Here is a 14,678-nt window from a genome sequence, read left to right on the forward strand (position 1 = left end):
TCAAAGAAGCAAAGATCAGAAGTTGCTCAGTGGAGGCAGCCAAAAGGCAGAGCTGTGGCCAGAGAATGAGGGCAGCAATTCCCACGCACTCATTCCCAGCTGTGGAAGGCTCACTACTGCCCAGATAACCAAGCTGTCACATACCTGAAACACAGTCATGCATGCTCTCAGCATCGAGAACTTTGCATTCCTCTGTCCAGCGGGTCAAGGCTGTGGGGATGCTGGATAGGGTCCCTGTAGGGGCAAAAGAGTGAGATTCTTGGCCTGGTCCTATGTCACCTGATCCCCAAATCGCCACATTTCTCTAACAGGACCCAAAGTCTATCACAACATTTGGCACATCACCAGTGTCCAGAGATAGTAAAGATTTTGTTGACCTTGGCTAAACTATCAAGTGGTTCTGGATCCGATAAAATGTGGTTACTTTAGGCAGGGCAGATACTGTTCTGCCTTCCCTCAGCAAGAAAAAAGCAGAATGTAAAAACTGTACTCTTCCTTTCACCACACAAACTTGCCTGCTTGGCTGGTTGCTGTGCTCTGGTCATGGAAGAAGTCATCCAGCAGTTCATCATCAGATCTGGCAATGATGTGGACATCATCATTGCCTACCAGGAGGCGGGCTCGGCCACGGCTTTGTAGGGGAAGGCTGCTGCTCAGCTGAAGGATGTCAGCAGCAGCAGAAGGACCAAGCAACCTGTAGTGTGATGGTGGGGTACCATGGTCACTGTAATTCATAGGGGTCCTGCAATCTGTTATTGCGAGATCCTTTCTGTACCCTCTTTTTTTTTTTTTTAAAGATTTTATTTATTTATTTGACAGAGAGAGTTCACAGTAGACAGATAGGCAGGCAGAGAGAGAGAGAGGGAAGCAGGCTCCCTGCTGAGCAGAGATCCCGATGCGGGACTCGATCCCAGGATACTGAGATCATGACCTGAGCCGAAGGCAGCGGCTTAACCCACTGAGCCACCCAGGCGCCCCTTTCTGTACCCTCTTGGAAATGCTTAACACTATTATGGACCTGATCATATTGAGTATAAATCTTTTTAAAAAAAACTTTTATTTAGTAATCTCAACACCTGACATGGGGCTCTAACTCATGATCCCAAGATCAAGAATTGCCTGCTCCTCTGGGTGAGCTGGTCAGATGCCCCACTAAGCATAAATCTTAGTTACTTTTCGAACTATCAGTCTGCCAACTTTATTTGGGCTGAGGTTGGATATTTGTTCCTGACAGAGTGTGTGTCATTGATAATACCATGCACCGCACCCTCTCTCTCTTGTGTACCCACTGTAGCCTGTACATTGACCATTATGATACCTATGTCCTTTTCTCTCACTCTGATATTGTTTCTTCCACTAAACTCTAAGACTGAGGGCAGAAATCTTGTCCTGTCTATATTTAAAGTGTTAAGTGCTTGGCACATGAGATGTTTCATCGATTGCTGAACATATGCATAGGAGGACACTTAAGCAAAAAGACTTGTTACATAATTTAGTACTCCCCCCAAAGCTGCACATACAATCCTAAGAAATGGGACAAATGTAACTTACCTCTGGAGTATAAGAGGAGGGTTGGGCTGGCGATTCCCAGGGTAATGAACGTGAATGGTATGGCCTGTATTGGCCGTCAGCTGCCTTAGGGTCCTCTGACTGCGCCCGATGCCCTGGGTGAGACGCGTTGTGGAAGAGCCACTGCCCAGCGTCAGAGAACTGTGGTCTGCATGGCGTACCATCAGTGGGTGAGTGGTAGGGATATTTCCTGGGGATGGGGGGATGTCTGCTGCAAGGACAATATGTAAAGGGATCAGTGCCAAAAAAAAATCTCTTCCATGGTTGTTCCAACAGAACCATGTCTCCTGGGCCTTACTTCCTCACACGGAAACCCGAGCTTTGTCCTTTCTCCCTCATTCCCACACCTCATTTATAATCACTGACACTACCATAGCTTATGCCACAATCTCTTATCTAGATATAGCAACAGCCTCCTAAATAGTACCTTCTCCCAATCCATTCTTCACACTATAGCCACAGTGATGCTTCTAGGCCCCTGAGAAACATGCTACTCCCTTCACCTAGAGGACTCCTATCCCCCTTCTTCACCTGCTCTTTTGTTCTTGGCCCAGATGTCACTTCCTCTGATTCTACAGATTGGCTTAATAATCCTTTTCTCTGGGCTTTCTTACCATACTACAACGTAATGCCTCCTAACTTGTAATTCCTAATAGACCATAAACTCCTTTCATGGAAAAGGACTGCTTTCTTTTTCACTGCTGTATCCTGAGTACCTAGGAAGCAGTAGGCACTCCTCAAATATTTAATTTGCTAAATGAAGGGAGGCTCAACAAACGGAAGACTGATGGAAATCACAAAAATGCAAAGAAAATCACAGAATAGAAGGCACCTTGAAAATTATGTAGTACAACCCATTTTTTTTTTTTCTTTTAGAACTTTTCATTTACAGGTGACAAACTGAGGCTCAAAGAGGTAAGAGACTACTTGGCCAAGACAACAGACCAGAACAGTTCAGTATTTTCTGCTATATCATGCTTGTGATTTGGGGTCAAGACCTGCCTTCTCAGGACAGCTTGATTCTAAGAGCTAGATGCTAAAAGCGAACTTTGTCGTTGATGGGGGAGAAGGAAAGAGATTCACTCTCTCCTCCGTAAAGATGCATCCTTGATGACCAGAGTGAATGTGCTCAAATATACTCCCCAATGCCAAGCTCAAAGGTGTTCATCCAAACTCTCAAGATCCAGGGTTACAGACATAAGAATTATTGATTGCCCTGTCACTGTAGCATGCACATGGGTGCCTGATGCAGTCAGCCTTGGTCTCATTTAAAAAAAAAAAAAAATTCAAGCAAATCATCAAGTTGTCCAGGCTCTAAAATGGCTGCCTGTTTACTGAGGTGGAGAGAACAAAAGCAGCCTCTCACAATTCCTTCTTCTAAGTACACATTTATTGAGAGAGATGGATTCAGATATCCCTTGCCCCAGGAAGTCAGCATAGGAAAAGAAGTGCTGTGTCAGATTGATAGCTGCTCTGGTTCACTGCTTGGCTTACCCTAGAGAAGGGTATACGAATCAAGAGGTAAAAACCCAGCTGAGCCCTTGTATCTTACTAGCACTGGAGAACATGTTGTCAAACTCAATGATGAGATCATCCTCCCGGTCAAAGCGCTCAAATCGGACCAAGGGAGAAGCGTTCATATCAGGGTAATCCTCATCCAATTCCATTTCAGAGCCATCGTCGTCATCGTCTTCATCTCCCTCTTCACCTTCATCATCCTCCTTAAGGGGAAAATAGGAGATGGAGAATTGCTGGAGGTAAGGGTTTTCTGAAGTCTGGCGTCATGGCCACATTTGCACATGAGGGAGGGAGGCGCTGAGGCTAGCAACCCAGACTGTTGGTTTTCTCCAGCTCTGTGTTCCCATGGAAGAGGTTGTCTGAACCAGCCCAAACACAGTCCCCCCTCACCTGATCATCTTCCTCATCTTCCTCCTCCTCCTCCTCTTCATCCTGACTATCATCCTCATCCTCGTTACTGCCACTGCTGTCCTCTTCCTGAGTGTGCTCCTCCTCATCCTCAGGGTCCAGGATATTCATGGAATCTAAAACAAAGGGAGCACATTGGAGGACTATACTGAGTAGCTAGCAAACAGGCTACTGTGCAGGCCGGCAGACTGAATGGGAAGGCGATGGGGTATCTGACTCTAGGAGAGGAAGAACCAGATCTGGGGTGATGTACAGACTTAGTGAGCCAACCCTGATTTCCTAAGAGTGCCAATCAATGCATCAACACGCTGAGCAGGGTGGCTGAATGTGGAGGCTGGCTATAGGGTGGTACTTCAGGAGCCATGGTCTAGGACTTGGCCAAGTCTGCTGGTGCCCCTTTGCCTTTCCAGTCCTACTTTGCTACTGACTGCATCCTGTTGGTTAAGAGGGAATCTGGAGCGATGATAGCAGGTGGGTGAGAAGAAAGCGAACCAAGTAAGAAGTGACAAACTTTTGGGCAAGCAGTAGTAACATGTTATTTGAAAAACTGGCTGAGGATAAAGTGGATGGTGTATGTCAGCGCATGCAGACAGATGCTTCCTTATTCTGCACATGTGGGCAGCTGCCTCCAGGAAAACCCTAGTGTAGTGTCTGTCAGACGTGCAGGGCAAGAAGGGAGGCCTTTCTGGCCTCGGCACTCTCACCTTCTCGGTTGGCCTGCAAGGTGGAAGCTTGGCTGAGGTTGGAAGGAGCTTCATCCATCAGCACGTCCTCTTGTGATTCATCCTCTCCACTTCTGCTCACTGAAGGTTACAGAGCAGAGCCTTCCTGAACAACAGAGGACTTCCCTTTCCAGATTGGGTGCGCCTAAAGTAGCTATGTACACCCAGCAGATATCCATTTTTTTTTTTTTTTTGGATGAGGGAGAAGACCTAGGTTCTCTGCTGTTGACTAGCTAGGTGAGCTTGGCCAGTCACTTTACCTGTCTGAGTCTCAGTTTCCTCATCTGTAAAATGGGATGATCACATCTGCCCTGCCAATCCCACTAATTGTGAAACCACAGAGGATAATGGGTGTGAAAGTCTTGTCAAATTTAAAAATAGAGATCTACTTCCATTTATCCTTTGATTTCCTTTATCAATAAAATAAAAACAAGTAACACATAGACCCTTGGAGCCAGGTGACAGTAGGGTACTTTCACCATTTTCCCTTTGAGTTGTAAAAAGGGCCACCCTTAGGGAATGATCACTCTTTTTACACTACTGAGACTCAGAGGCGGAAAGCCCCTGGATTTTGCTGAAGAACTGAAAGGAAAGCACTTTCTCACCCTACAGCCTCTAAAGCCTCCTCTCTAGGCTTCCATGAATAACACTCTTGATGTGCCTCATGTATCATCTATATTGATGGCCACCCCCTCCACCTCCCCCACACAGGCAACGCTTCAGACCTGCCACCACAGGTCTGTAGATGGTTTGTGAATTTCTCATCTGTAAGACCATCAACATCAAGACAAGCAGCAATCTAGGCTGGCTATGAGCCCTTAGGCAGAGCTGAGCAAGCAGATGATGAGAAAAAGGGTCCTCCCAAGAGAGACTGAGGCAAAGGAAGAGGCTATACTCAGTTCTGGGGCTCTCACCTATAATTGTACTGTTCCCAGATCCGCCATCCCTCTCAAGCAACTCATCTATCAGGTCCTCCAGCTCATTCTCAACCTGGAGAGAAATAGAACATATATATGGATGCACACAAGTCTATCATTGAGCTAGCATGGAAACCCTAAAAAAAGCCAGCAAGGGAGTATATATTTCTAGGATAACATGTGACAGAACATGTTGCATAAACACCACACATTTGGTGCTAAGAGCACAGAAACTACTATGTGCTGCCAATCCGCATTCAGATTGTCCTTCAAATGGATTCATCCCAGTTATCTCAGATCTGATTAGTTGTTTCACTATCCAGGAATACATGCAGATCTCCTCAGAGCTAGCAGCTTAGGACTGTAAGGCCCCATTTCTTACCACTGCTACTAGCTCCAGAAATTACATTGCCTTCTTTAGGGTCTTTAGAAAATAGCTGGTTTGAATGCTCCAGTGAGACCAGGTGCTATAGGCACAACAGTGATGTTAAGGAGTTTCCATTAATGGCCAGAGCCAAATAAATCAAATACCTTGGGCCCAAAGGGCTCAGGCCAATTTTCTGCATCCACATTTCACCTGTGCTTAAGTTTTCCTCTTGGGATCTATTCTGTTTCATAGTACATGGATGACATTCTGGCCCTGCCCCCACCCCTCATTTAATACAATTCAAACACATTTACTGATCTACTACTAAGAGTATCATCTGTGTTCCTCTGCAAAACAGACAGCATTGAGGCAAAGATCTAAAGTACTCACCCACCCACACCGCCTGGGGGTTTTGTTCATCGCCGCAATAGGGGTATGCTGGGTGATCTGCCTCCCTACCTGCATCTCTTGTGAACTGAGCACCTCAGGCTGCCCAGCAATCACCACTGAGTCGGTTTCAGCCTCCCCATCCATGATATCCCCATCTGCCACCTCTGTCTGAGTGACATCATGATCCTCCTCCTGCACTTCTGCTTCCCCAGGCTCGCCTGAAACAATCAACCAACCAGCAAAATAATCAAAGGGTGCCTATCTGCAGGGCACCATGAGGCAAGCATGAAGACAATAAGGTCCCTTCCCTGGGCAAGTTTACAAGTTCTCAGAGAATAAATGAATGGGTGACAAAGGAAAAGACAAGGCTACGTGTGAGGAGAGCCAAATAAGGCTGCAATTTGAAGGAATTCTTTGTGGGGCGGATTCCCACACCACTATGACAGATCTCTGGAAGGCCAGCAAGTTCCCAGGGAAACAACACCAAGCCAGAACAGTTGTGATGCAATGCACCCATAAAATAGCTATGCCCACCCAGCCAGCTCTTCAGTCCATTGGCTCTGATTCCCTACCTGGGTCCTGCTGGTTGCTATTGGAGTCCTGAGCAGCTCCTTGGGCATCCTGCTCAGACTTGCTCTTGCTAGAAGCACTCTTGCTGCCAAAAAGGCTACTGGGCTGGTTAACAATCCGGGAAAGTGTTTCCAAAGGCTTCAAAGCAGCGTTGACTGTGTTGGCCATGTTTGGACTGAGATAAAGGAAGATACAGAGATGGACTTAGCACAGAAACTCACACTAAGGAGGAACCAAGACTCATCAGAGTACAGCTGATTCCAGGGATGAGGCATGGAGGGTACAAGGTGAGTCTGGGACATCTTGTTGTGCCAGAGGCTTTAAAAAATTAATGGGGTCATCATTACCACAGGTCAAATATGAAACACTGAAATATCAACAATAATGATGGCAATGGTATTACATTAAATGTAAAAAGAATCTGCAGCCATAGGGATACAAACAGGCAGGATAAAGTCAGAAATCATCACTTTTCAGACAACAATGAAAGTGATCCAGGCAAAGATCACCAATAAATGCTAAAACTATGGAGTTAAAAATCCTCAGGGCATAGGATATTCATATAATCTTCATGTGAACTCAAAGAATCACCCCATAGAAAACTTATTAAGTACAAAGGGAAAAGCTAACCTTTAACTGTGATCAAACCTAGCATTACCAATAATGGACAAATTAGTATTATGTATCTCCTGGTGTGATGCATCAATAAGGGCAAACATCACCTATATACTATCCATGCAGGAAAGTTTAGCCTAAACCTGAATATAAGGAAGTAATTAGACAAATCCAGATTATGGAATATTCTACATTTGTCTTTCTGGATCCTTCAAAACAGTCAAATGTCATAACAAGAGATATGGGATAATCAAATGCAATTAGTGATGTTCATTGGATCCTGGACAAAAACCACTCTCCCCTCAAGGTGTAATACTTGGAATAATTGGGGATATTGGAGTACGAAATACATATTGAGTACTATTATATCAATGGTAAAATTTCTTAGATGTGATGATATTCTAGCCATGTAAAAGAATGTTTATTTTTAGGAGAAACATGCTGAAACATTCAGAGGTTAAAACATCATGTTGTCTGCAATGAACTTCAAATGATTCAGCTTCTAAATGGGGGAACTCAAACAGGACAGAAATGATAACCACTGGTTAATCCAGATGAGACATACGGTGCTCATTACACTCCTGAGTTTGAAATTTTTAAACGTTTTAAGAAAACTGATGAGGGGCACCTGGGTGGCTCAGTGGGTTAGGCCTCCACCTTTGTCTCAGGTCGTGATCTCAGGGTCCTGGGATTGAGCCCCACATTGGGCTCTTTGCTCGGTGGGGAGCCTGCTTCCCCCTCTGTCTCTGCCTGCCTCTCTACCTACTTGTGATCTCTGTCTGTCAAATAAATAAATAAAATCTTAAAAAAAAAGATTAATTTGTATCAAAACGACAAAGAAGTCAGTCTGAGGAGGCCCCATGGGCCAAAGATATAATGAGAAAGAATGACAGCAGTGGTCCATATAATTCAATTACTGATTTAAAAAAATCAGTGAAAACAGAAAATTGAAAGCCAGAGAAAAGTTGCATTTGGGGTGGTGATTAAGTCTACTGATTACTCTAAAAATTGGTGACTTAAGAAAAAAAAAAAAAAAGTTTTTCCTGCCTTTTCAGTAGGAACTGTATTTCAGGGTAACCAGACCACAAAAATGCCAGCTAACAGTGTAGAAGGAATGACAGAATTGAGAAAGTTATCACTGATAATCCCCAAAGAAATTAGAACAGGAAAGGATTATCACTTACTGTTAAGATCATTAATTAGGTATATGGCTGACAGGAAACCAAACATTTATACAGTGCCAAAATACTAACATAGATTACTTTATAGTAAGAAGATAGAAAATACAACAGTACAATGATAATTATCACTCTAGTAGTCAGTTTTGTCATGATTTTTTTTTTAAAGATTTTATTTATTTATTTGTCAAAGAGAGAGTGAGCACAAGCAGACAGAGTGGAAGGCAGAGTCAGAGGGAGAAGCAGACTCCCTGTGGAGCAAGGAGCCCGATGCGGGACTCGATCCCAGGATGCTGGGATCATGACCTGAGCCGAAGGCAGCTGCTCAACCAACTGAGCCACCCAGGCGTCCCTGTCATGATTTTTGATAGTTCAAAGAGATGTGTTGCCCCATGATAGAATATGAGATATACACCACTTAAGATATAGCCTAACCAATAACTTTAAATTGCTCCATTAAGCTTCTAGCTCTAATTAGAAGTTTAGAGAAAACAGGAAGTAAAGGAATTGCAATGGGCCAAATCTAGAAGGCAAGACATTCTGCAGGACGGCAGGCCTGACCACCTCAACAAGTTAGTGTCACTAACAGAAATAAAATGAAGATTAAAAAAATTAAGGTTCTGTGTTAGAATAACAGAGATTCAGAGGACATAATCAGAAGTAATGCAAGATCTGTAACTAGATTCTGGTTTGCACAAAAATTTTTGAATATGGATTTGGGCATTATATATAAAGGATGAAAATTTACTTACACCGAAAGGTAGACATAGTAACTGAAAAAAACCAAAAAACCCCCCAACCCAACCCAGGTTACACAACAACATATGTAACATCATTTTAGTAAAAAATACATTTTGTATGCATGTGAAGAAAACCACTGAGAGATATGTGGTAGGTAACAGTGATATCTGAGTGGCAGTGATATCTATTTTTGCTCATCTGTAGTTCTCATGATACACATATAATTTTACAATAATAGGTTATTTTTAATTAAGGTGGGGGAAGCTTGGGAAAAAATTATTCATACAGTCTAACTCTGGAGTTTGCAGGACATGAGAAAACTAAGGCCTGAAGAAAGGCAAAGTGTCTTGCTTAACCACGATATTAAGAACTCAGGTTCCCACCTATATCCAAATCATTCCTATCACATTTGTGGCTCACTACTCATCTGACGAAGATACAGGAAATACAAGCAAATGAAGAAATAAAAGCAGCATGACTAAAGAGAGGGCAAAAGCCTGCCACTGGGGTTCAGGAATAACTTTACCTAGACAGGTCCAGACTGTGAGGCACTCTTGCCAGGTCATTAACCAGTCCCTTCTTTAGGAAGAGTCGAATGATGTTGTTCATGCCATTGTGCTGGGTCTTGGCTGTGGCACTGCTGTAGAAGCTGGAGGTGGAGGGGCAGGACTCCATGATAGTACTGATGATACACATCACTGCCTGAAGCCTGGGAGAGAAGTGTGACACCTCTATCACTAACTCACCTCAGATAACCCTCCGGTGCCCTCAATATTTCCTTGTGGAAGTAACATTGAAAAAGGTGAGAGCTCACTCCCTGAGTGGTAGCACTTAGTTTTCTTTACACATAATTTAAAAAGTGAGACTGAATAGCCTGTTGAACATCAAGACCTCAGAAATATAATGAAAACATCCCTTTGTTTTTTTCTCTAAGCTGTATCCTCTTCCAAATGTAATCAATACTCTAGGTATCTGGAAGCACTAGAACTACTTGAGAGGACCAGAGGATATACAGTGCCAGTGGGACCAGAACTCTTGTTCAAGTGCAAGGAATCCCATGGACAAGGAATGCAGTAAGGGGATGCTATTGGTTACTAGCACTCCATCAGGCATGGATTTTACCTGGCATGTTTCTCTGTACTCTCAGCCATAGCCAGTGCCCGTCCCAGGGCTGCCTTTACTTCATTCACAAGGGCCACCTGGGCATCTGTGCCACTCCCTGCAGCAGCCAGGCTTGCGAGGAATAAGCGGGCCAGGGCAGGTGTGTCCTTGTCTTCCGCATTCTGGGTATGTGGGAGGAGGTGGTCCAGAACAAAAGCTAGCACACTGCAGTCCTGAAAAGTCATTAACCATGACGTTTACTCACAAGCATAATTATGCCATATTATTTGCATATCAACAAGGTACATATACAGAGATTTGATCCTTCAAATCATCCTGTCAATTATCAGGTCTACTTTACAGATGAGAAGACCAAGGGTTGAAGGTACATGCTAAGCGAGTAGCAAATCCAGATTTTATGCTTTTAAATCTCATTCATTTCTCATTACACAGTTTAAGCACCTTTACTTACATGTCACTTGGCATTTCTCAAACACTTTTATGTGTGATATTTGACAGAACTGTTCACAGTAAACCTATAGAACAGTTAAGCCAAGTTCAATATCTTCCCCGTCTGACAGATGGGTAATCTGAGGCCCAAAGAAACATGGCCTGCACAAAAAACTTAGCCCATGGAAAGGATTCAAATCCTGATTCATAATTGAGTGCTACAATTCCTTCAGTATTCTATTAAATTGTAATATTTACCGATACCTACAACATGCTAAGGAACGTGGGCTAAAAAGTGGCAGGAGTTCGAACAGTAGTCACAGATATGGATATGCAAACATATTTAATGAAGAGTTACATAAAATAGCAAAAAAGGTCCAACAAGGGAAGGAAACTGAGACTTGTTCCTTCTTTCTAACAATCATTTCTGCCCTGGTAATTCCTTACATTAGAAAGGAACTTAAAGTTCTGTTGTCATTCAAGCAGATTTTGGATCAAAATACATAAATAATTTCATAATTAGAAAGAGATGATGGTTGCACAAACACTTAATGTACTAAATGCAACTCAACTATACACTTAAATGCTTAATTTTATGTAAAATTTGCCTCAATAAAAAAAAAGCACTGAAGAATTGTAAAGTCTAGATAATTAAGTAAGGTAGCCTAGTTAAGATGGAACTTGTTAGAAATAAAAAATTCCCAGTAGTGAATACAATACAAAATTGTATAAATATGTTATGTGACATTATTACTAAAAACTGGAAAAAAAGCTTTGCAATTTGGGAAAGCAGTGTGATGCAGTAAAGAGACTTGGATTTGTAATCAGAGACCTGGGTTCCAATTCTAATCCTGCTCCTCTGCAGCTGACCTTGAGCAAGCTAACCTTTCTGAGCCTTCTCTACTTTTCTGTTAAGGGTGGCAATACCAATCACCTTCCAGTCCTGAGGGAAGGATCATCAATAGCATTTATAAAGCACCTAGGAGTACCCAGTACCACAAGGTCACGTGACATGTATTAAACACATGCTTAATAAATTTACAATTAAATGTCTTATTCCACCAGAAACTACAACTGACGTAGTGATTAAAAACTTTCAAATAAAATTCCTAATGTATGTTTAATACACGTAACTCCACAAAAATACTTGTATCCAGAATATGTGAAGAATTCAATAGAAAACAAGAGTACAAGACTTGGACACATCACAGGAGAATATCCAAATGGCCAATAAAGACAAGGATATTTTAACCACAATGCAATACCACTACAAATCCACTCGATCAGCTAAAATGAAAAATGAGAAAAATACCAAGTGTTGGCAAGGAGGTGAAACAACCTGAACTCCCATATACCATGCTTGGTGATAATATAAATTGACACAACCACTCTGGAAACTTTTGGCACCATTTGCTAAAGCTAAAGAGACCAGCAATTCTATTTCTAGGCATATACCACCTAACAGAAACAACACTTGTACAGTTTGATCCTTGAACAACATGGGTTTGAACTGTATGGGCCCACTTATATGCACCTTTTTTTTTTAAAGTGGAATAAATTTAAAAGTGTAAATATATTTCTTCTTACGATTTTCTTAATCATATTTTCTTTTTTCTAATACATATAGCCATACAAAGTACGTGTTCATTGACTGTTTATGATATTGGGTAAGGCTTCTGGTCAACAGCAGGCTACCAGTAAAGTTTCTGAGGAGTCAAAAGTTATATGCGGATTTTCAACTGCATACATGGAGTGGGGGAAGGGTGTGTTGGCACCCTTAACACTTGTGTGTTGTTCAACGGCCAACTGTGTATGTTCACCAAGACATGTTTAAGAATGGACTGTAGCAACACTACTTTTAATACCTCTAAATGGAAAACCACCGAATTGTCTCTCAGCACTGGAATGGATAAGATTGTGTTACATTTACACAAGGGAACTCTATATAGCGAATAAACTACAACCACACAGAAAAATCAATTTTGCGAACACATTAAACAAAAAAGAATCCAGACACAAAGGAGTATGTACTATAAGATTCCATTTATATGAAGTTGCAAAACTAACCTGTGGCAATAGAACTCAAGATAATGGTGACCTTATAGAAGCTTAAAGGGGAGGGGGAAATGTACAAAGGAATGAAGGGGTAAGCTTTTATGGAATTTGTAACATTTTAATTTGGAAAAAGTGATGAATTATTCAGGAACTGTGTATCTTTGTATGTATTTTAAAAACTTGGATTAAAGCCAAAATAGCTTAAAAAATGGCAGCTGCTTTCTTATTCTTTGCCTGCAACATTAATGTCCCCATTCTACTCTCAAAACCTTTACTACTTACTAACCATAAAGTTACAATATGACAACCCAAAACAAGATCCACTTTATGAAAAAAAATTCCCTGGGCACCCCTTTTACATATATGGGAACATCATCTAGTTTCTTAGAGTGCCCTCTCACTTGAAAAATAACTTAAAGATAATTCCGTATCAGGACATACAAAATATGACTTCATTTTTTTCCAAGCTCTGAAAGTGCTTATATTCCATAGTACCAATACTATTAACCACATCAGGTGTCTTAGCACAGGTGCTGAGTACAATTGGAAGATAAACACCCATATTCTTGTTTATTTGGCTTATTCTACAGTCCCCTTAGATACCCTTATGCAAACAAACTACCTTTTCCCTTCAAACCATTTTCTTCTACTAACATAAAAAGGAATGGAAAATCATAAAACATCAAGTCCTTGATTTTGTTTTCTTCCAATTCTTGTCTATTTCTACCTTTAAAATATCTCTTCAACTCACCTATTTTTTCCTGCGACTTCACCAAGATGCTGTATTACCTAGATTGCTATCTAGATCAGATTTTTAACTGCTCTGACTCCAAACCTTGCCTTTTGTAGCTGCCATACTGCAGACCAAGTAGTTTTCTACAAAACAAATTAACAAATGGCACCAACTCACTCCCTGTAATGAGCCTGATAGCACCACATCACTGGAAAATGTCTAACTTCTTCATTGTATCTTAAGAGGCCTCTGCCTTGCAACACTGGGCTAGCATGCATAGGTTCCCAGCAAAGAGTGAGACACATCTGTATCCAAATGTTAACAGTATAAAGCCTCAGACGTACTGGAAATATTACCTCTTTAATCAGCTCAGACTGGCCCACAGTGTAGCTGTAGTTGGCAATCAGGGTAGCAATACCAACATAGGACCTCACCAACTCTGCCAGAAGACGAAGAATAGTGGAGGTGGGCATTAAAGGTTTGCTGCCTTTGCCTTTCTGCTTGCCTTCCTCAGAGGCCCGGTCCCCTTCTTTATCTTTCTTCCCATCCCGAGACTCCTCTGGAGTTGATGCTGTTGAGAAAGAGCCAAACTCTGGTTCAATTTCACGTTGAAATATTGGCAAACATCAAGTCTCAAGTGCAAGGAGAATACTCCTCCTCCTCCACTTTAGGACAATGGTACAAACTGAAAGTCCCCCTCACAATGCAGCGGAAGGACAGATAGCTAAGATGACAGGTACAGCAGGGAGGCTATTCACGTATCTTTTGTCACTCCCCTTCTTTTACACATAGTTTTATGCTCCAGAAATACTGTATACTCCAAAGATGCCTTATACATCTTTTTACCTTTTCCTTCCCACATGTCTCCCTGGCATGCATTTACTTATCTAGCTTAGCTCAAAAGCTGATCTCCTCTATAAATGCTTTCCTGTCTCATCCAGGAATACTGAGAGGCTATTAATCACATGCCCTCTATATTTTATCCCAGCAGTTATATCAAGTACAATGTCTCCTTGCTTAGATCTCGAAGATCTTCTCTATCCAAGGAGCAGCAGCTCTTGGAAGGCATCCTTAAAACTGCTTCCACATGACAATGTTAGAAGGCAAGAATCCACCACATAAACCTTAGAGCTAGAATTGTGTCACTGGCACCAAAGCTCTATAAGCCAGCATGAAAGCCAACAAAAGAAATATATGGGGTGGTTTAAAGAGTACCTCTAAAGGATCGTACCATAGCAACCATTACTTGGTTATGTCAGTTTTATTAATTTTAACATATAGATACCTTTATTTACAGAATACTGAGCTCACCCTTGGGAAAAGTTCATTTAGATAAGTAAATGC

General features: G+C 42.0%; 1 protein-coding gene across 17 annotated transcripts in view; it reads right to left on the reverse strand.

The window, feature by feature from the left end:
- The window catches only part of HUWE1 (HECT, UBA and WWE domain containing E3 ubiquitin protein ligase 1), a 173,355-nt gene that overhangs the window by 21,720 nt on the left and 136,957 nt on the right, over positions 1-14,678 (reverse strand). For 15 of the 17 annotated variants that reach the window (XM_059158501.1, XM_059158495.1, XM_059158500.1 and 12 more), the window contains 12 exons: positions 13,691-13,905; positions 10,118-10,329; positions 9,522-9,704; positions 6,464-6,636; positions 5,961-6,109; positions 5,132-5,207; positions 4,200-4,298; positions 3,478-3,611; positions 3,122-3,290; positions 1,552-1,780; positions 516-694; positions 145-234 (listed from right to left, as the gene is read on the reverse strand). In XM_059158501.1, coding sequence (XP_059014484.1) covers positions 145-234; positions 516-694; positions 1,552-1,780; positions 3,122-3,290; positions 3,478-3,611; positions 4,200-4,298; positions 5,132-5,207; positions 5,961-6,109; positions 6,464-6,636; positions 9,522-9,704; positions 10,118-10,329; positions 13,691-13,905 — 1,908 coding nt within the window. The remainder of the gene's footprint in view (positions 1-144; positions 235-515; positions 695-1,551; positions 1,781-3,121; positions 3,291-3,477; positions 3,612-4,199; positions 4,299-5,131; positions 5,208-5,960; positions 6,110-6,463; positions 6,637-9,521; positions 9,705-10,117; positions 10,330-13,690; positions 13,906-14,678) is intronic. The other 2 variants (XM_059158490.1, XM_059158498.1) reach the window with 2 other exon arrangements.

Source organism: Mustela lutreola, chromosome X (assembly GCF_030435805.1).
Source record: "Mustela lutreola isolate mMusLut2 chromosome X, mMusLut2.pri, whole genome shotgun sequence".
In the NCBI taxonomy this organism is placed as follows: Eukaryota; Metazoa; Chordata; class Mammalia; order Carnivora; family Mustelidae; genus Mustela; species Mustela lutreola.